Source organism: Rhinatrema bivittatum, chromosome 1 (genome assembly GCF_901001135.1).
Source record: "Rhinatrema bivittatum chromosome 1, aRhiBiv1.1, whole genome shotgun sequence".
Lineage (NCBI taxonomy): Eukaryota > Metazoa > Chordata > Amphibia > Gymnophiona > Rhinatrematidae > Rhinatrema > Rhinatrema bivittatum.
In genome coordinates this window covers 789176161-789197192 of record NC_042615.1, presented here as the reverse complement: position 1 = coordinate 789197192, position 21032 = coordinate 789176161, and the positions used below count along the sequence as shown (strand labels likewise).

The following is a 21032-nucleotide window of genomic DNA, read 5'->3' as shown; positions in this document are numbered from 1 at the left end:
TTCTTTCTCTTTCTTTCTCTCATCTCCTCATACAGGCTCCCTTTTCTCATGCATACACCCTCACACAGGCTACCTATGTCTTGCTCTCGCATACCCCTGTACACTAGCACTCTCACTCTCACACATCCTCACTCAAGACTCCCTCTCTAACAAACAAAGAAGCGCCCTCACATACACAAAATCCCTTTTTCACAATCTCCTCATATAGGCTCCCTCTCTCTGGCACCTTCACGCATGCTCTCTCTCACCCTCCAGGCTTGCAGTCTTACACACACACAGACTCACTCTTACCGGGGACTGCTTCATCTTCAGCCCGAGTGGGACGACCTCCGTTCGTGGCACACTGGGGCCTGCCAAATGCTGCGCAGGAAGGGAATTCTGCAGCATTCTCCCAGGGCTAAAAGAAGCATTGCTTTGAAGACGAGCAAGCTTACCTAGTCACATAAATGGGTGATGTGACTGCGTTTGCTGCTGAATGGACATCAGCTCCAAAGGCATAAAGACCTTTTATTCCATATGGACAGGAGTTCCTGTACTGCCATGGCCCCACTGCGCCTCTGTTTTTGTTTGCCAGATACTTCTCATGATGTGAGCATCTTGGTGGCCCCACTGTTTTCATGAATCGTCTAAAAATCATCTAGCCAAAAGAGAGAAAATCCCTTTATTTCTCCTCGTCAGGTGACCATGGTATGGTTTTGTACAGATGTTTGAGGCAAGGCAACCATGTCTTGGGTTGCAATATCTGCCGACTGATGTTGCCCCAAGCAATTTGAGCCTGGAAGGTCTGACTGCAAACTTAACTTTAGCAAGAGAGATTACAGCTCCATGAAGCTGGTGCAAAAGCTTCCACAAGAACCAGAGAGCTGCCTTGTGTGGTAGTGCTGGGGTCATGCCAGCGGGGGGCCCTCAGTCTCTTCAGCAGTCGGAGACCTAGGAGCTGAGAAAAGTCTGACTCCTTGCACTTCAGTCACAAGGGCTCTGGATCTCTGGGGCGAGCCTGAGGGCCAGCACTGAGCGGAGGCTTCAAGGCATTAGTGTAACTCTCTTGAAAGTATTGAATTGAAGGAACTCCACAGCATCCAAAGCAACCATGCCTGGAGATGAGTTCAGCCTCTCATACTTCGCATTACTGCGTTGGTCTCCCCAGGTCCAGTCGGTGACCTTTTCCATTGACCTCCAAAGATCTGTGAAGGATGTTGGTTCTCCTACTAGACCAACCCTAGTACCATCAGCAGCACTTTTTTTTTTTTTTTTAAGGTGGAATTGGACAGGAAGACTGAGGGAGGAGTTCGCTTAGTGAATCGAGCATACCGAAGTTGATGTGTCAGTCATGAATGCCTCTTGGTGCATATAGCTGTAAATTTGGTGCTAGGAGGCTGTTTCAGTACCACCTGCACCGAGTCAAGTCTAATCCACTTTGAAGTACCAAAAAATGGATTAGTTTAGCTCCAAATCTGGTTTGGCTCCCCAGCCAAGAGAGAGCCCTTCAGCTCCCAGGCATCTCTAGTCTGGAACTGAAGGACTGCTCCAAGATCAGAGGTTCTTGGAGCAGTCTGGAGCAGCGGGTCTCTTGGTTGGGGAGCTGGACTGCTGGAGCTGGCAGACCTAGAGCACTGTCAGCCCTTGTTCCTGCTCCTCAGTGCCTAAGGAGATGACCTTTAGACCTCATGGGTCTTCAGCTCCAGGGTCCATGTTCTCCCAGACTTGAAAATTAGCGCAAAGTCAGCAGGTTTAAAAAAAAAAAAAATCCCCAGGGCCTTTGCAGTTGTGTTGGAAGTTTGAAAATCTTTGTTTAAAAAAAAAATGAAATATAGCTAATGTTTTTCTTCAGTCCCTCTTTCCTTTCTCATTCTTTCTCTGTTTTTCTAAGTATGTATTTTAATTCAGTTTGTAGATGACTCATCTTATCCTTGTATATTTAATTTAGCAAATTCACACATTTTTCCTGGTAGAAGTGTGGTTTACTAGATGTCGATGGCTTCCAGGTTGATATTGCTCCCTGAATTAACACTTTTTTTTTTTTTTTTTTGCTTAAAGCCAGTAAAGGCCTCCTGAAATGGTCGTGTTTGGTATTTGTTTTTCCTGCCCTTTGCCCTGCTTATGGTTTTGGGTTTCCCAGTGGTTTATAGGCCGATGCTGTTCAGCTGAGCATGTCAACCCCTGGGGAGGAAGTAGTACCCGTGTCTCTGCATGCTGGGAGTACTTGATTGCAGGGGATGCCTGACTGCTGATAGCGACCTCTGCTTCCAGTGTTAATTAATAACCCTTACGGTCACTGTTCAATCAAAACCACCAAAGACATTCTAACTGGTGTTTACCCCAGTGGAAAAGATCAGTGATGTGTGTGTGTGGTTTTTGAAGAGAAATCAGGTCTTCAAAATGTTCGTCCTTATTTTACTTGCCTGGTTTTTCAGAGTATTGTGGAGGCTGACCAGCTTGCTTGTTTGAGAGATGGCCATTGAAGGGGTACATAGTCACTGTCTGTACCAGTATGATAGGCTCTCTTTTTTTAAGATCTGTGATGGTTTTGCCTTGCTATATCAGCAAGTCAACTGCTCCCTAGAACTATACTCAAACCGAAACATTTAATTTTAACAACCTGTTCGTGAGGTAAAAGTGTATTTCCCTTACCTAGCTTACCTGCTATTATGGGCCATATTTACTAAAAAAAAAACCCCGCTGTATATTAACATGCATTAGCTCACGTTTAGCTGTTGGCTCGTTAATCTCACTGAGGCCTAGTTACTAACAGCAGGCATTACTGTGCGTGTTTTACTGAATACACCTCTTAGGTGTGTTTCTGATGTCCCTTTTCCCATACCATTCCTCAATGTCAAAGATGGTTTGTTCCATAGGAGTCATTTGTATTCATTAGGCTTCCAGGAAGTGACTTGTCTCTTCATGAGACTTTATTTCAGGTGTTTACATTGAAATCTGCAAAACATGTTTTGACATTTCCTTCTCGGAAAATCCACTCTCCAAATACCTAAATGGCTAACAAGAAAAGTTTCATGGTTTGATTTTCAGTAAAGGTTATGGAACTTTTGTGGCCTGTGCCTCTCGCTTGGTTCCATGCCCTCTGAGACCTGGGCTGCTTCCAGCCTTTAGAGGCCCCTGGCCATCACAGAAATTTAAAAAAAAAATAAAAATGCTGACATTCAAAATGAACACATTTCTAAATTTTGAGGCCTGGGCCAGATGGCCCCCCTGATTAGCCCTGCTTGATTCCAAGGTAAATCTTATTCATGCAGTGGTGTCTGAGTGCCACACAAGCGATGCTCATGTGGGTATTGCTTCTTCTGATCAGTCGTTGATTAATGCAGGCATGCCTAGCTGTCGTCTTAGGTACCACTCTGGTGAGAGTTATTGGGATCTGCAGATGTTTACCAACTAGCAAATGAAGCAGTTCCCCTGTTTTGGAGGGGATGCTGATGCTCGAAGATCAGTTCACCATGAAGATTGCCCTCTGCTTATGCATACAGTGGCTGTTCCCCAGTTCCACAAGCAGCCCTCTTGCACAATGACAGAGTTGGTTAAGCCGAAAGAAGCTTAGTCCACAGAGTCCAAATGGGACAGCCTAATGACTCTTGCACCATGGAAATTCATGGGATGGTGAAAAAAAACACTGCACCTGTAAGCTGTACGACATTGAACAGAAGCACTGCTCCCTGGCATGAAACTATCATTAAACCCATCAAGATCTTCTTGCTCTAAAAACTAGTCCAGTTTTACTTCTGAATTGATTGTGTCTTAGCCATAAACTAATTCTGCTGGCAAAATGATACATTTCCTTCTTTTGAAGGTGATAAAATGTATGCCTCTTTGTTTCAACTTGAGGTTGAATGAAAAATATTAGAATTGTTTAGCATCAAAATACCTTCATGGGGTTATTTATCATTAGGTTTCAGAGACAAATCCCAAATAAGGCAGAAAGCACATGGTCATCTTTACTAGTGCTTTGGGGACACCACATGGCCAGCAGTAAAAAAAAAAAAAAACTGATTTTGGTTTCTCATCCTTCCTCCTGCTCTTCACGTCAACTGGGGATAAAAATACTGTAGAGGCCATGTTCATGACCTTACTGGGAGGAAGAGAATCTGAGATGTATATTGAGATTTAGTCAATGGACACACTTTACTCTTGAGGGAGATCCCTTAGAGCTGCCTCAGCATCGGGTCTGCAGTGAGATAGGAATGTGGGACAAAATCAGAAAAAAAAGTTAATGACACCTTGTGTTTTCTACCCCACGCTTAGGCCTTCAATATAGCAAAGAGTTGGTTGGATAAATGCAGCCTGGGTTTAGAAGCTCAAGAGTCAGAAGAAGCTATCTTCCCGTTAAAACAAAGTGCTCTCATTTCCTCTGTTGTAAAGAAGCAGCCATATGGCTGCCTAGCTTTTAGGTTTCCTTCTGCTCAGAGAAGGGTTGACGTTCGTGAAATAGCTGGACTCGAAATCTGCTAATGTTCCGAGTTAAACACTGATTTGCTCTAGTAGCGAATGCAGTCTGGGAGATCTGAGATCCTAAGAGAGCTCTTTGTTCTGCTTCCCTACTGAGTTGTGGAAAAGAGATGGCAGCCCAGGGTTTGGAGTGAACTTGTGGCCTGGGAATTGTAACTCAGTAGTGCAGTTGTGAGCAGTAGCCAAATTCACTAGCTTCTGAGAAACCAGATAGAACTCAGCCGGGGCCAGATCCTGTTCTGAGATCTTTCGGTTTAAAGATGAGTTGGCCAAGACAGTGCCGCCCTTGATATATAGGAGTTGTACTGGGGGCACGTGGTCTGTATTGGTGTTGACTGCCCTAGAGGTTGGTTGGTTTGACATTCTCCTCTTCAGGCTGTTTTTTTTTTTTAGGTAGCTGGTGGCTAGTGAAGGCTGCGATTGGTGGTATTTGGTTGCGTTTTGGCATGGGAAGAGAAATGGCTCCTCCATGTAGCGCAGCAGCCAGTGGAAGATGCAGTCATTTTGTGATGACGCTTTCTTTGCCAGGATTTCCCATACCTGACCTGTCCACAGTGAATCCTGTTTACTAGGATAAGTCTTAACCTCAGTCTGTGCATTAACATTATTGACCGTGCCACATATCTTCAAGCGCCAGCAATTAAGACCAGTTAGGGTATTCCCAGACATCACAGATACTTTCAGACTTGTGGGTTTTCCTATCTTCAGTGATGTCATTAAACTGTCAACATTTTTGTTGTTAAGTAGCCAAATAACAGCAAAGTTCAGCAGGTCATCTGCTGGTATCCTTGACCCCTTTTAATGCTCATGGTTTTGTGGCAGAAATCTTTCTGATTGATCCTTTTAAATGCCATTATACGTACCTGCTATGTGATGCAGCCCCGCAGTGTTGGGGGATTGGTAAAAGAGCTAGGCTGCTGAGTTGCCACGCGATTCTCTGGAAATGCAAGAGGCAGAAGGACTAGAGCTGGGGAAGGGATGCCCCTGATATTCCTTCCTTCCATCCACGATCACCTGAGAACCCACCCCCAAAAGAACAAAATAAACTGCACAGGGCCCGCCAGCAAGGCTGGAAATCAGTTCTGTTTTTATTATGCAACATTTCATAAGATTGAATATAAAATGTATAAAGCAAGTCAGATGTATGCAATTTGAGCCACAGAGTCTGGCCCGGAGCCGTAGGAAACTGAAGGCTGTGCCCACAAGGCCCCTTGAGTACTCTGGCAGGGCCAAGGCACCTCTGCTCCCATATTTGTCTCCGCTGCCTGCCTTGGGAGGCTGTTAGACCCCATGGCCTGCTCATAGAATCAAAGGAATGCCTCCTGTTTAGCAGCCCTGGTGTGCACGCTTAGCGAAAATTGCACGTCGTTGGGGATTAACAGTCTGCTTTGGACATGAACTTTTTTTTTTCAATGCCTTGGGGTGTTTTGAAAGCAGCATTTTCTTGACTGTTGTTGCTCTCTCCTGGGGGGTCTTGTTCCTAGGTCGCTTTAGATTTAGATTATGTACCCATGCTTTGTTGGAAGAAAACACGGGCCCTGTTTTGTGATCGGAGATCGCCGCCTCTGGGTTTCCTCTTTGTGCTGCAGTCCTAGCATCTTATGCCTGGGGGTTTCTGGAAGGCGAGCTACCGCCGCGGCAGCTCCCCTGGTTTGTTCTGATTTCTACTGATGGGAGCAATCTGGAGGGGAAGCTTTCAAGAATGTTTTCGGTTGGTGGTAAACGTTGGAGCCAGAAATTGTGATTCTTAATTTATTAACTGTTTATCAAGTTCTGTCTTTTTTTTGGTGATTATCTTGCTTTATTTAGAATCCTTCAGCTTTTTGGTTTCTTTCTGAAAACTTCCTTCAAAAATGGGGAGAAAGTAATTTTGTGCCAGTGGAAAAGGCATTTTCTGTCAGAGTAATGCCATGTTTGGGGTACCGGGCCTTTATAGGTGGTCGGTTCCGGAAAATGGCCTGTGGTGGGGGTGGTTCTTAAAATAACTCATTAAGTCAATAAGTAACTTTCTGCCCTTTTTCTTTCCTCCCTTGCTGCTTGTTGAAAGGTTTTGGTTTTCAGTGTTGCAGGCCTTGATGCTGTGCACTCCTGCAGGTGCTTGCTCGGGCCTTGGCAGCCCTCACCATGTTGATAGCCGAGTGCCACTGTGTGTAATTAACTCTGGCTTTCTGTGCCAGTGATAGGAGAAGGCTCTAGCACTATTTGTCAGCCTTGCTGCAGGTGTATGCCTCAGGTGACAGGTGTTTTGGGCAGAATCCAGGCTGGCAGGTCCTCGCTCTGCCTGTGACATCCCTCCGTGGTGGCGTTCAATTGCAGTAACCTTTCCAGAAGTGTTATTTGCCTGGTCCATTGCTGTTCTGTGACGCAAGAGCCCCCGATGTGCTGTGGCGACTGAGGGGTAGATTCTTGGGGAAAGAGTTTGAAACTTTAGCTGCAGAAGTTACGGTGTATAAATTAGATTAGGTTTTATGTTTTAACTAGTGAAAACTGCTCAGGTTGTCTGGTTCGTAACTGATTTAAATTTTAAAGTCAAACTAAACTGAAAAAGATTATTTTTATTTTATTAACTAATGAACAGCGTATAGATACTTTGAGCTTCTCTATAAACTACATTGATGCTATATTGCACCTCTCTCTCATTGCCCAACTCGAGAGAGCACTACATAACATTTGTTTTAGAAATAAAGCACTGGTTCCAGATCCCTGGGGCACTCCACTATTTACTAGGGATGTGCATCGGGTGCTTGATCATTTGCACTTTCAGGTTTGTGTGGCCATGGGAAAATCTATTTTTCCCATGGATCGGTATTTTAGTTAAAAAAAAAAAAAAAAAAAATCATTTTTCAGCTTAGTGTGCACTAACGGGAATAACAAAAATAAACAGGTTTTTGTTAGCGCGTGCTAACAAAAACCCGTTTATTAGTGCGCACTAAGCCGAAAAACTATTTTCACGAAAATTCGGGGGAAAAGTGTTCGTTTCTTGTTTTAACTGATATATAACGAATTAAGAAATATTGTACGATATTTCAATTCGTTATAAAAATGATTCACATCCCTATTATTTACCGTCCTCCACTGAGAAAACGGACCATTTAGTCCTCCCCTCTGTTTCCTGTCTTGACCTGTTCCCAGTCCTTGGAAGTGGCGTAGCCACGGTTGGGTTTGGACTCAGGCCCACCCAGTCACTGCTGACTGACACCGTAAGAAGAGGCCTGGAGCATGGCCGCTGCGGTTCCCATCCCACGGCAGCCAAAGAAGGAGAGGGCTGCCGCAGACCCTATCCCCACAGCAGCTGAAGAAGGGGGTCTGGCGGTGGCTGACGAAGCAGCCATGTGTGTGGGAGTGGGAGCCTAAGAGTTCAGAGCCTGTATACGTGTGGAAGCCTGGAGACAGGATTTTGCTGACGGAGCATATTCAGGCCGATGCAATACCGTGTGCTGGCTGCAGCGCACGGCTCAGCTTGCGATTGGACACATGTTTTGGATGTGCATCCATAACCCCCGATGCAAAACAGGTTAGTGTGTCCAATAAAGCGCATAGCTTTTATGTTCTTTAATTTTTCTCTCTCTCCTTTTGCCGCCTGTCTCCCACCTATTGATCCTCCTGAAAAGGTTTTCTCCCATTATGTCTGTCCTTTCCCCTCAACCTACCTATTGTCTTCCTTTCCTGGGTCCCTCTTTCCTCCTTCCCTTCATGTCTCCTCAGTTCCATTACTTTTTTTTTTTTCCTCAGGTGTCTTCTCCCTCCCTCCTCTTTGCCACGTCTCCTGACCCTCCCTCCAAGTATCCTGTCACTATCATAGACTCATTCGGTCTTTTTCTCTTCACACCATTCCCCCCCACCCCCAAATTTGGACTCCACGGGAAACAGGAAATTAGGCAGTAATTGCAATGGCCACCAAACTGGGGGGAACCAGGGCCTGTGGTTATGTGGTACAAGTACTAAACAGCGGTAAAAGCATAATGAAGCCTCACCCCTTGGTAGAGTTAATGGTACTCTGTGCATTGTATAGTTTTAAAGGAAAGAGCTCTGAACCTAGATTGAGAAATGCCAAGTGTCCTCTTCCGTATCTTAATTATTCTGGGGACCATAGGTATTAAACACTTTCTCCATAGACATAAAGTGAGAGAGAATGCTTTAATACTTTTGTCTGGTGGTGGTGGTGGCAGCTGGCAGAGAGGGAGGTGAGAGCAGGAACACGGCCTGTACCAGCCACACAGAGCTGGAGCCGACTTGGATAAGGACTTTTTGTGGTATCTGGTTTGGGACCACAGATAAGAAATGTTTTACCCTTTGGATCCTGTTGAAATACTCGAAAGTTGCTCTGAAGCCTTGGAGGGCAAACGTAGCTTTGAATATGAACATTTTTATATGCCGACTACTTACTGCCTGCCCTTTTTCGGCTCTGCCCCGCCACTCAGGGTTATCTTTGAGAGCCCTCATCACATTAGTCACGTCCCTTTACCTCACCTACTCTGTGTTTACAAACCCTCCAAGTCGTTTTGTCTTCTGGGAAGGTTAAATAGTAGAAAGAAGCCCGCAGTCTAGCCGCATCCCGCATTTGCATAACATTGTGTTCTGCTGTGTACCAGAATGGGTGGGGGATGAGCCCTTTATTCTCTTCCTTCTTTTCTCACAGTGTTCGTTACTTACCTTCGTGAGACATGCGTACTGTGTGGCCTTTAATCTGTTCGTGTGCACCATCATGCCTTTGGCGCTATGCGCACCTCATTCCCAATTTCAAACAATTGCCGTGATACCATTAGTTTTTCTTTTCTTAGGCCTTACTTGCATAGGTTTGGGAGTTGTGCGAGTGGAGATGACCAACTCGGAATTTACCCCCGCTTAATGTTTTATAAAGGACATGTGGGTTTCACGACCTGTACGTTTTTTATCTGTGTGCAAAGTAGGAATTTCTGGTTGCATGTTTAAGTCAGGGCGATAGGGGTTCAGTAAATCATGCACACCCGTTGCATTTTCAAATACAGATGACGCCATCCACAGTTAGAGGAGAAGCAAAGTACATGCAGAGTTTTGGACTCCCTAAGTGTTTGTTTCTCTTTGAAAAGTCCCTAAAGTTACCTGCTTATTGAAAATCATTTTACATCTGGTTGATTCTTCTTTCTTTTTAACTTTTGTTTCAGTTTTTCTGTTGCTTTCCATTGCCCTTTTTTCCTTGCTTCTCACCCCCTATTTGTCACATCTCTTAAGTCTGTGTTGTGCTGCAGATTGGTATTTCAGCATCGTAATTATTTGCACGCAGTCTTTCTTTTTTTTTTTTCCTTCATTATGAGCAAGATTTGTATGAGACACTCTACCTCTCCCCTGTCCCCCAAACTACAGCCTGCTGACCTACCCCTATCCAGCTTCGCAGGGCTTTGACGGAACACCTGGGACCAGCGATTGCTGAGAATATCCATTGACGGCGAGTCGATGTGGGGGTGGTGGGACTTCCGCCGGGATAGTGAGAGTGAGCACACTGGTTCTAAACGCTACTGGAAGCTAATGCACGAAGTTAAAAACGGGGGAGACTAGTATTCCTTCAACCAGTTCTAGAGAGAAGTCCTTGCTGTAGTGTTCTGGACACCTTGCTGTTTGGTTGTTGCTTTAGTTGAAGGCTGATTTATATAGGCTGTATAATCTTCAAAATGATAAAAGCATGCACCAGTTTAGTAAAGTAAGCATCTGTAAACTAATGGTGACTTGCCGTTAAGCTGCGCAAGTGAAAAAACAGAGACTTAGTAATATTGGTAATGTGTTCTTCCATGGATTTTGGTCAAAAATAACTCTAAATTGTGCACCTTTTCTAACAGGCAGAGAATATTGCTGCCTAACATCTACGTTATTAGAGGATGTGATGCTAAGCCATAACTCCTTACCCAATATTCAACATTTCTATAACTTATTTTTAGGTATCCAGGATCTAATTAACTGAAAGCTGGTGCTAAGATTATTAATAGCGGCAGAACAATCATCTAGTGGAACCAGCAGCTGGATGATATTTAGCATATCTATGAAAGTAGTAGCTGAGGCTACTGATCAGGTCGACAAAGGGTTTAAGGGGTAGACATTGAAAAGCATTGAGGATAAGGATGATCCTTGAGAGATACCCCACAGTTTAGAGGGTCAAAGACCAAACTACAGTCTTCCAAGACCTCTTGCCAAGATCTCTCCAAGATAAAAGAATCATATCTGCTTGTTGTAGTCCTGGCTAGGTCTATCTGCTTCAGTCTGCTTAACAGGATCTGCGTATCTATGGTACCAAAAGATGCAGAGAGGCTCTTTTAGAGAATCTATGAATGACAGATCTATAATGACACTGACTCCGTGCTATGGCTATTGCTATATGCTATTGCTATTGCAGGCCCCACACACTGGAACTCCATGCCCACGATGCTTCGTCTAGAATCCTGCCCAATTAAATTTAAAAAGAAACTAAAAACATGGCTGTTCCAGCAAGCCTTCCCAGACTAAGCCCCTCTCCCCTCCCTACCTCTGCCCCAAATGCTCGCCCCCAGATCGTCCCGGATCCTTTGTAAATACTCCACTGGTGCTGCTTCCCATTCAGTACATCTCTAATTTATAACCTGTTGAATTGTATTACCTAGCTTCTGTTAACCAGTTGCTCAGACCTATATCTTCTTGCCTTCTCTGTTGTTGTTATATTCCCCACCCACCGCCCTGTTATAATGTATTTTCCATTCTATTGTTGTCATGTGAACCGGCATGATGTCTCCTACTAATGCCGGTATAGAAAAGTTATTAAATAAATAAATAAATAAATAAATGGCTAACTTGGGATCCAGACTGCCGTTGTCCAAAAACTGAAACATTTCCAAATAGTTTGATGTTTGATGGGTGAAAACCCTCTCAGTGGAATATTTAATATAGGATAAAAATGATTCAAGTCTTTATGCAGGCAAGATTTAAAAAAAAAAAAAAAAAAGGACGGATTGCCGCTTTGTTTACTGTGGGAAGCAGCCTGCTTTCACTCAGACAGATGAACAGTGGTACTAATCCAGGCTCCCATGTCCATCTTAATGGTTTTAATAGGACAAGGGTCCAGTGAACAGAGCAGTTTTCTCTGATAGGAGTATGATTGAAGGTGGGCAGAGCACTAAGAGGAGTAATTGAGACTGGGGGTGAGAAGAGGCACTGAGGGGATTGAGGTTGGGGAGCAGGGAAAGGATGCCGAGGATGAATGATTGAGTCTGAGTGGGAGAGTGATACTGAGGTAGGATGATTGGGTCCAGGGTGGGTGGAGCATTGAAGGGGGATGGTGAGGTAATGTAGGAGACTTGAGGCAGGATGATTGAAGCCAGGGATGGGGAGTAATTGAGGCTGGAAGAAATGACTTTGGAATGGAGAAGAAGAACCGAAAAAGGAAAAAGGTAGAAAAATTTATTTTCAGTAGTTTTTGGAACATGAACATAAGAATTGCCATACAGGGTCAGACCAAGGGTCTATCAAGCCCAGCATCCTGTTTCTAACAGTGACCAGTCCGGGCTACAAGTTCCTGGCAAGTACCCAAACGTTAAATCTCAAGCTACTGTTGCGTAATAATAGTAGTTTATGGATTTTTCCTTTAAGAACATGTAACATTTTGCAGTCTTAACCTATTTTATTTTCTGAACTTGTATAATAACTGACTAGTCCTGCTCTAAAAATTCAGCAAGATATTTTGGATGCCCTACTTTAGCTGGCAACTAGAACATTTTTGCTGGCGACTAAAGCTTTTGAAAATTTGAGAGCCCTTTGGCCTGCCATGTTTTCCTCTTTCTTTCCCCTCACGCCCTTCTCCCCACCATTCCCTTCCTAAAAACAAAGGAGATGGTAGAGGTGCAAGAAGGCAGGCTTGGTGAAAGGCCAAGAGAGTTGTGCTGAAGCCATAAAGAAGTCATGAGTGGGAGGAGAGGTTTTTAAAATGTTCATCCTGCCCTCGGTGATTTCAGATGTTGCATGTTCTTCTCCTAAGACGTTTGGAGACCTCTGCCCTGAAGGCTCACTTCCAGGAGGTGGGAATGGCCCCATTATTCTCAAACACAGTTACTGCAGCATAGAAACTTCAGCTCATGGTGAAATACATGACGGGTAACGCAAGTGTGCCAAGTCTGGTATACAAGTCTGCAAAGCCAAAGCCTTTTTGGGATTCTTGGACACAGTGACATTGGGCTTTCTGTACGTTTTTCGTGGGTGTCCTCTCTGATGGCGCTTGTTCTGACCCAAGCTATACATCTCGCCCCTATTGATGCGGCCACTGGTCTTGCTGTGGTGTCAAAGGCCTCATAGTCTGAACGAAGTAGGTGGCGGAGGCCCCCTTCCAAGTAGTGGAATGATTATGGAGTGGTTTGTTTGACTCGTGTCCAATTGGATATATGGTTTCAAATTTTGTTCTATCTTGTGTGCCGCCACAGTGCTTTAAAATGGAAATTCCCACATCTTCATTAATTCTTTATCAAGGACTGTGTGAGATGGGAGCTTGGCTGGATCCACCGGCATGTCCAATATTTTCAGGATTCCCATCACCTCTGACCCGGGATCTGGATCTTTTTGAACTTCCATCTTGCAGATGGTGCCCATCTTCTCAACAAACCAGGAGTAGGTGAGATCTTCCAGTGGTGAGGAATGATAAGGTAGTTCCTCTGGAGCTGCTTGTGGACTTGCTGGTGAAGAAAATGTAGGACTCTCAGACCATGATGATTGAGCTGGTGAGTTTCCTGGATGGTACCAATAAAGGTGGATACTCCTCCTGCAAGGGTGATCTGCTATCCTTCAAGGAAGAGAAGGGAGGCAGTGGCAGTGCTCCTGGCAATACTACTTCCATTGTTGATAAAATAGGTTACACCAAAGGGAAAGATGGCTGTTCAATGTGTGGGAAGAGAGAAGAGAATTTCTTCACTATGTCTGTGATCTGGTCTATAGCCTGTTGGGATCTGCAGGCTGTAGACTGTAGTGGAGCCGCCTCCTCCAATATCTAGATTTTCCTGCTCTCCTGAGGAGGACTGGGCCACAGGAATGGAGCAAACTCGGTCCAGCATTTAGGAGACAGAAGCCCTGCTACCATAGGCTAGATGCCAAAAAGAGATGGGCCACCTCTAGGAAGCTGTATGGTTGTTTCATAGGTGGAGTAGACTCAATGAGGAAGTCTGGGCCAGTGGTATTGCTGATCGCAGTATATCGTAAGCTGGCAAGTGGCTCTGAGGCAAAGGTGCTGGTGCCAGCCACTTGTCTGTATGCAGAATGGGACCCCTCTGAGACTGGAATGGCAGTGAAGGTTGGTCATCCTATTTGGGTGTTCTTGTGGTAACACCTGAGAACACCTGTTGCCTGCTGATCTGGGAGGAGCCTGAAGAGTTGTGGATTGAAGATGTATCGACTGTGCCCCGAAGCAGTCTGTTTCAGCAGCTCCCAAGAAGAGTGTGTATTATTTGCCTTGTGAGCTGATGACCCTCACATTGGACCCATGAGGGACATCGGGTTCAGCAAGTTTGTACTTTTCATAACCCTTTGGTTTCTTGGGGGCTTGAAGGCTTGGCAGAGTCTGGTACCATCCGCTTAGAGGCGGGTGGTTTCTTATGCTCTTTGGAGCTGTGCGGTGCCTGCTTGTTGGGTAATGCAATACTTCTTCCTGCACTGTGACCTTCATGCTAGGTGCGTTGTAAGGTATGAGTTGTGTGCGGATATGCACTGTTCACTGTTGGAGTACGTGCATCATGCGCCAAGAGAGGTGTGCTGTGTGTCGGCACTGTTTTTTTTTTGGCGCAGCAGTGTCTTGCTTCATAGTGTGCACCAAGTGGGATTTTGACAACGTTCTCAGCCCATCAGCTACACTCAAGAGGGCTGGCCAGTGCTTTTGGCTCTGGGGCCGTTGGGATATCCCGGGGGAGGAGTGTGACTGCGTCCTACCTTCCCGTTTGGCATCTGGAGGGGATTTGCTGGCAGAACTTCTCAATGCTATCATTGAGAAGTTGATGAAAAAATGTACTAAGTTGTTGTATCTGTAAACCGGAGTGAAGGCAGCTTGCTATACTTTCGTTTATAAAAACGTTTAAATAACAAAAATAAAATAAATGCTGATGAGGTTTGCTCTGCAGCCCATAGCACATCACCCTCCACTTGAAGGCATGATATTTTCTCTGCACTTTGTGATTATCCTGCCACAGGTCCCGACTGTTGGCCTGGTCATGGTTGGGCCCCAAGCAGAGAGAACAGTAATTGGCCATCAGTGATGGACACAATGTGCCCGCAGGTAAGAAAAGTGCTGTTGTGCGGTTCACTGAAGTTTCCAGCTGTCTGTGCAAAGTGCGGGCAAAAAGAGACTGAGGAGATTTTAGAACATACCCAGTAGAGTTTTAGCTCTATAAGCTTTGAGAGACAGCACTGCCTCATGCGGACAGATGTCTCCCCACTGAGCACAGCTAATTCAGCCTGCTTATGGATAGAAAAGAATAGGGTGACAAAAGATATATATATATCTAGAACAGTACCAAATTACTGTTCTAGAGGTGATAATCCACAAAAGAAATGGTTGAAGTATAGGCAAGGAGCTGCTGAACTTCAGGGCGTATGAGGTAACTTAGCTGCGATGTTTGGGTTGGATATGGAGGAAGGCAGAGGCAGTTGGTTGCTTTTTGGGGTTTTAGATTGGGCAGAGTATTGCGGACAGGTGGCAATATGGGGGGATTGATTTAATTCTGATGGAATTGGATGGTTGGGGGTTGGGTGGTAACTAATTGCCATGTGATGGATGGGGGTAATATTTCCAAGACATTTCTGGGGGGGGAAAAATGCTGCAGGAATGGCTCATTCTAAAAATCGCCCGCCCGATACGCAGGTAAACTCGCGTGCACGTGTTTGAATATGCGCAAATGTACCCAGACTGAGCCAAGGCATTCTTGGGGACAGAATTTGGACTTAAGAACCTACTTTTGGTTTTTTAAAAGTAGGTGGATAAATTTTACTCAAATTTCCTGTGCACCACTTAGAAGTTGTAGTTGAGAGAATTTTCAGAATGAACCTACGTGCGTAAGTGTGCTTTGAGAATTCTGTGTAACCGATGCGCAGATTTGCTGATTTTCGTACGGAGGCGGTTATAAATGTATGCCCTCTATGTATTTTTCTGTTTATGTGGAGACTGAGTGTGGCCCTGTGTTTTGGTATCTCAGGACTGTTAGTTATATTTTGTTCTAAATGTTATATTACTGACTTTTTTTTTAAACTGTAAATTGCTTTGATCACTGTGTTAAAGGGGAATAAGAAATAAGAGATTACATGATGGACAAATATTTTTATGTGGTCTAAAAGTTATGTAACTAATTAATTTTTTTTTCCTAAAGGTGCAAGGACGTATCTACTGATTACCCAGCCCAAAGTAGAAATATTCTTAGAAAATCAGAAAAGAGCTGACTTGCACATTAGTAGACAGATATTCAAATGCAAGTTTTAGGACTACGAATACCCTTTCTTTAATGTAGACCTGGGGTATCCTCTCTTCTAATTTTGAGCTTGAACACATTTTATATATCTTTCTTGACTGCATAGTTCCTAGCCTTGCACTTCAATTTTTTCTTTTTTTAGGTTCAGAGTAACCTGATTTCAATTTGGAACCTTGCCAAATTTTAGCTCCTGTTCATCACATGAATTCTTTGCCGTGTTTTGTTACCTTGTTGTGTTCATTTTGCTCTGTGTTTCCTGCAGGTTGTGCTTTACTGTTCCATCATTCATCTAATTCACCAGTCGACCCTAGAGTCTGCGCTCCTATGATCTGAAACCAGGGAGGGCTCAGAAACTCTGAAATGAAGATGGAGGCAGTTGGGAAAGTGGAAGAACTCCTTGACTCTGAAACGCCTCTTAAAATCTCCGAACACAATGAGGGCGCTCAGGTAGAAGACAGGCCTCTCCAGCTGGAGACGGACGAACAAAAAGACGGCGTGCAGGCTGCAGCAGATTCGACAGTGCTGTCCTCAATGCCTTGCTTACTGATGGAACTTCGAAGAGACTCCTCAGAGTCCCAGCTAGCCTCAACAGAAAGTGACAAGCCAGCCACTGGCCAAGTATACGAGAGTGACTCTTCAAACCATTGTATGCTATCTCCTTCTTCCAGTGGGCACTTGGCCGATTCTGACACATTGTCGTCTGCCGAAGAAAATGAACCCTGTCAGACAGAAGCTAACATCAAAGGGGACCCTTCTGGAGTGCCGGGAGCTGCTGTTGGGCGAAAATCCCGAAGGTCCAGATCTGAAAGCGAAACATCAACCATGGCTGCTAAGAAGAACAGACAGTCCAGTGACAAGCAGAATGGTAGAGTTGCCAAGGTGAAAGGTCATCGGAGTCAAAAGCACAAAGAGCGGATTCGGTTATTGAGGCAGAAGCGGGAGGCGGCATCGAAGAAGAAGTACAACCTGCTGCAGGACAGCAGTACCAGTGATAGCGACCTGACCTGCGACTCTAGCACCAGTTCATCGGACGACGACGAAGAGGTGTCTGGGAGCAGCAAGACAATCACAGCAGAACTACCAGGTAGAGAATATTTCTTACAGATGTCAGTTAGATCAATCAGTTGTAAGGCTGACAGAATATTACCAGTTCAATAGTTTTATGGAGGAGGTTGAGGTTTTATAGTGCAGCCTAAAATATTTCTGTTAGTCTTAAAATATTTTGCGACAAAGAAGGACAAGTAATCAGAAATACTTTGGAGAAAAATGATTAATCGTTTTTTGTTTTTTTTAAATGAATTGTAATACTCTTCCCCCTCTTCTTTCCTCCCCCCCATACACTTAAGAAATGACTTTTATAGAAGAACTCTAAGAGTAGTGTAATTCTATCTGCATTTAGTAAACTGTACCTAATTGCATGCCGTTAGGGAGCGCACAGTCATTTGATTGCTAGTTCATAAAAGATCTTTTGTGTTCTCTGCTAGTCTGTACTGTATAGCGCCACCTGCTGACTCTGCACACTAACATAGTTTGTCTGGAGAGATCCTTCTGTTGCTCCTCTTCCTTCAGTCTGTTTTGGACTGCTACTGTGCACAAGTTGAATTATCATGCTGCATCCCTTTATTCTGCGGGTGGGCAGCCCAGTATTTCCCGTGCTGCAGACAGGTCTGTCTAAAGAGCTGCAGCTACTGTCTGTTAGGGAGGAATTGTACTGGAGCTTGAATTGAGCCATGGTTCTGTGATCTTGGGCCCAAAATGTGCCTTTTCCTAGCGTGTAGCAGATGGACTCAGGACCAATGGGTATAGTGTGCTCCTGATAGCAGTTGGAGATGGATCAGATTTCAATCTGACGTCAGCCCCTGTTCCTCAGTATTTTCCGTCTCCATAGCAGTTCGGGACTCTATACACGCTTGCACAGCATTAGAGTATTCTAACCAAAGAAATCCAAAACAAAGAAGAAAACTTACCTCTACAGACAAGCCCTGCTCTCCTGCAGTGATACCTACGGGTCCCTCCCCCAGTTGAGATTCCTGAGGTGATTTCTGCAATCCCTCAGAAGTAGGCCTCCCGACATGGACTTGGCCCCCGGCAACAGGTGTGGCTGAGAGGCAGCGCGTGCAACTTCGAGCGCGGTGGTGAAGGTACTTTTCCCTCTCCCCCTGCAGCCGGAGACCGCCTGGGTCAAGAACGGGAAATGCTGAGACAAGGTAAGGTAGAAAACTTCCTAAAAATCTCCTGTCTCCGAGGCTCGAATAGCCACACAGATCACCAGCCAGTGTCAGTGCTACCGGGTTGATCAGCCCTATCCGGGCTAAACCCCGGTCCGACACGAGGGTCCTCCAAGGTGGGCGTCGTCGCCATTTTCACTTGATCGCCACCCTGCACGCCGATTTGATCCGTGCGCACAGAGGAGAGCCGTGCGCACACCGGTGCGCGCATCTTATTAATCGCACATCTGACCTACACACACAACTTCGGTGCACCTGGAGCGCATAACTAAGCCTCCCGACATACACTTGAACGCACAAACCGGAGTTTTCTGCAGTCCTACACGCACAAACCATGGCGTCACCGGACAAGAAGCTCAAGGCTCAGGGCCTCTGCCCAGCAAGCCACATGAGAGCTGTGCAGCACGAAGACGCCACTGCCCTGTGTCTACAGTGAGAGGCTCTGGGTGAACCAGGCCAAGGTCCTCTCCAGACGGCACTGGGATCTGGATCCACAGACAGTACACTGGATCTGGCTACTCCCGGCGGAAGCCTCCTTCAAACAGGGCTCCCCGGGGATGCAGCACCTCCCAATTTAGACCCAGCATCTTTCTCCTGAATAGAATTCTTCAAAGGCCTACATACCTTTTGTCCACATGCAACCGGCGCCTCCGATGCCACAGCCTGCCCCAACTTTGGGGACACGGACACCTCGGACGAGGATCAAGACTCCCTGGAGGAAGGGGAAATCCCTCCAGGAACAGAACCTTACAGAACCATGAGGCGTTTCTTTGCTAAAGACGAACTATCAGACCTCGTGGCTCACAGCCTGAAAGAGTTCACTATCCCAGGCACGATTGCCACAGGGGAACCAGACAAACCCTCTCATCGAGGGACTCCGTCAGGCCTCCCACCATTTCCCTTTGCAGGCTGTTCAACAGCTGATTGACCTGAAATGGGAGGCTCCAGAGGCCACGATCAAGGGGGGACGGACCCTGGCAACACTATACCCCCTGGACCCCGCTGCCAAAGACCTCCTGACATTCCGTAAAGTGGATGCCATGGTCTGTGTGGTCTCAAAGCGCACTGCCATCCCAGTCGAGGGAGGAGCGGCACTCTAGGATGCCCAGGACAGACATCTCGAATCCATCCTCAAACAGTCATTCGACGCCTCAGCTATGTCACTACAGATCACGGCCTGCTGTGCCGTGAAGACAAGTGCCTGCTTATCAAAGATCAAGAACGCCACCACACCTGTCGAAGCACTAGAACCAGCAGTATCATTCCTCATGGATGCGATCTCCGACCTGGTGCGCACCATAGCCAGAGGTGTTTTGTCCATTGTGGCAGCCAGAAAACAACTCTGGCTCAGAAGCTGGTCAGCTGACACGACGTCCAAGACGAGACTCACGAGAATACCCTTTAAGAGAAACCTCCTGTTCGGAAATGAACTGGAGAAATTAGCCGACAAATGGGGCGAATCCCCAGTACCGTGGCTATCGGACAAGAACAAGAGAAGCCAGCGCCCCCCCCCCCCCCCCCCCCCCCGAACATCTAAGGGCAAGGGATCACAGCGCTTCAAACCGTACAGAAGTACATATCAAGCATCTCACCCCACAGGCGGGGCCAGTCCTTTCGGAACAAACACAACAAAAGGGGAGTCGGCACTGGTCCAGGCCCCAGCCGCACCCCGCAATGAAAATCAGCTGACCCATCCACAGGAAGAAGCCATAGGGGGCAAGCTTGCCATATTCTACCAAAGATGGGTCGAGAACTTCGGACAAGTGGGTCCTAACCATCATTCGAGAGGGATATTATCTGAACATCCACAACATCCCTCCAGACAAGTTTGTGAAATCTCCCTGCCATGACCTTTTCAAGGGGCTGGCAGTGGAATCTCTACCGACCAAATTGCTAGACTTAAAGACCATAATGCCGGTGCCCATGCAACAAGAAAATTGGGGCACTATTCCATCTATTTTATCTTTCCCAAGAAAGAGGGTACGTTCCGGCCCAATCTGGACCTCAAGTCAGTCAACCGCTACCTGAGTGTACCTCGCTTCTGCATGGACACCCTACATTCGGTCATATGGGCGATACAGCTGGGAGAATTTCTCACATCCCTGGATCTGTCAGAAGCCTACCTACACATCCCGGTGCATCACGAGCATCAGCGTTTTTTATGCTTTGCGATCCTGGACCGGCACTATCCTTCGTGTTAGCCACAGCATCCCGAATGTTCACCAAAATCATGGTTGTAGTGGCGGCGACACTGAGGAAAGAAGGAATCCTCGTGCACCCATATCTGGGTGATTGGCTGATCAGGGCAAAATCCCCAGAGGAAAGTCATCAGGCGACCACCAGAGTCAAAACTCTACTGGAGAACCTCGGGTGGGTGATCAACACAACCAAGAGCTGTCTGCAGCCCTCCCAATCTCTGGAATACCTGGGAGTCCGGTTCGACACCAGACAAGACAAGGTCATTCTGACTCCTACAAGGAGAACAAAACTGATGAATCAATTGCGAAACCTGTTAAGCAGTCTTTGCCCCAAGGTGTGGGACTACCTCCAAGTCCTCTGTTTTATGACATCCATACTGGAAGTGGTCCCATGGGCGAGAGCTCACATGCGACCCCTACAGCGTTCCCTACTGTCATGATGGAATCTGATGTCCCAGAATTACTCTGTTCACCTCCAGCTCCCGGAGGAAGTTCGAACCCAGCTACAATGGTGACTACAAGAAGACCATCTGAGCAAGGGAGTAAGGCTATCAACGCCAACCTGGTTCCTGCTCACCACTGATGCGTGCCTATAAGGCCGGGGAGCCCACTGCCAGGAACTGACCGCCCAGGGGCAATGGGACAAGAAGAGTCGGGATGGAACATCAACCGACTGGAAGCACGGTCAGTCAGGCTAGCCTGCCTATGGTTCA

General features: G+C 46.1%; 1 protein-coding gene across 4 annotated transcripts in view; it reads left to right on the top strand.

Annotated features, from left to right (window-relative positions):
* Nucleotides 1-21032, top strand: part of C1H18orf25 (chromosome 1 C18orf25 homolog) — a 169503-nt gene that overhangs the window by 12649 nt on the left and 135822 nt on the right. For all 4 annotated transcript variants that reach the window (XM_029580709.1, XM_029580684.1, XM_029580692.1 and 1 more), the window contains one exon: nucleotides 16156-16977. In XM_029580709.1, the coding sequence (XP_029436569.1) occupies nucleotides 16254-16977 (724 nt within the window). In that variant the 5' untranslated portion in view covers nucleotides 16156-16253. The remainder of the gene's footprint in view (nucleotides 1-16155; nucleotides 16978-21032) is intronic.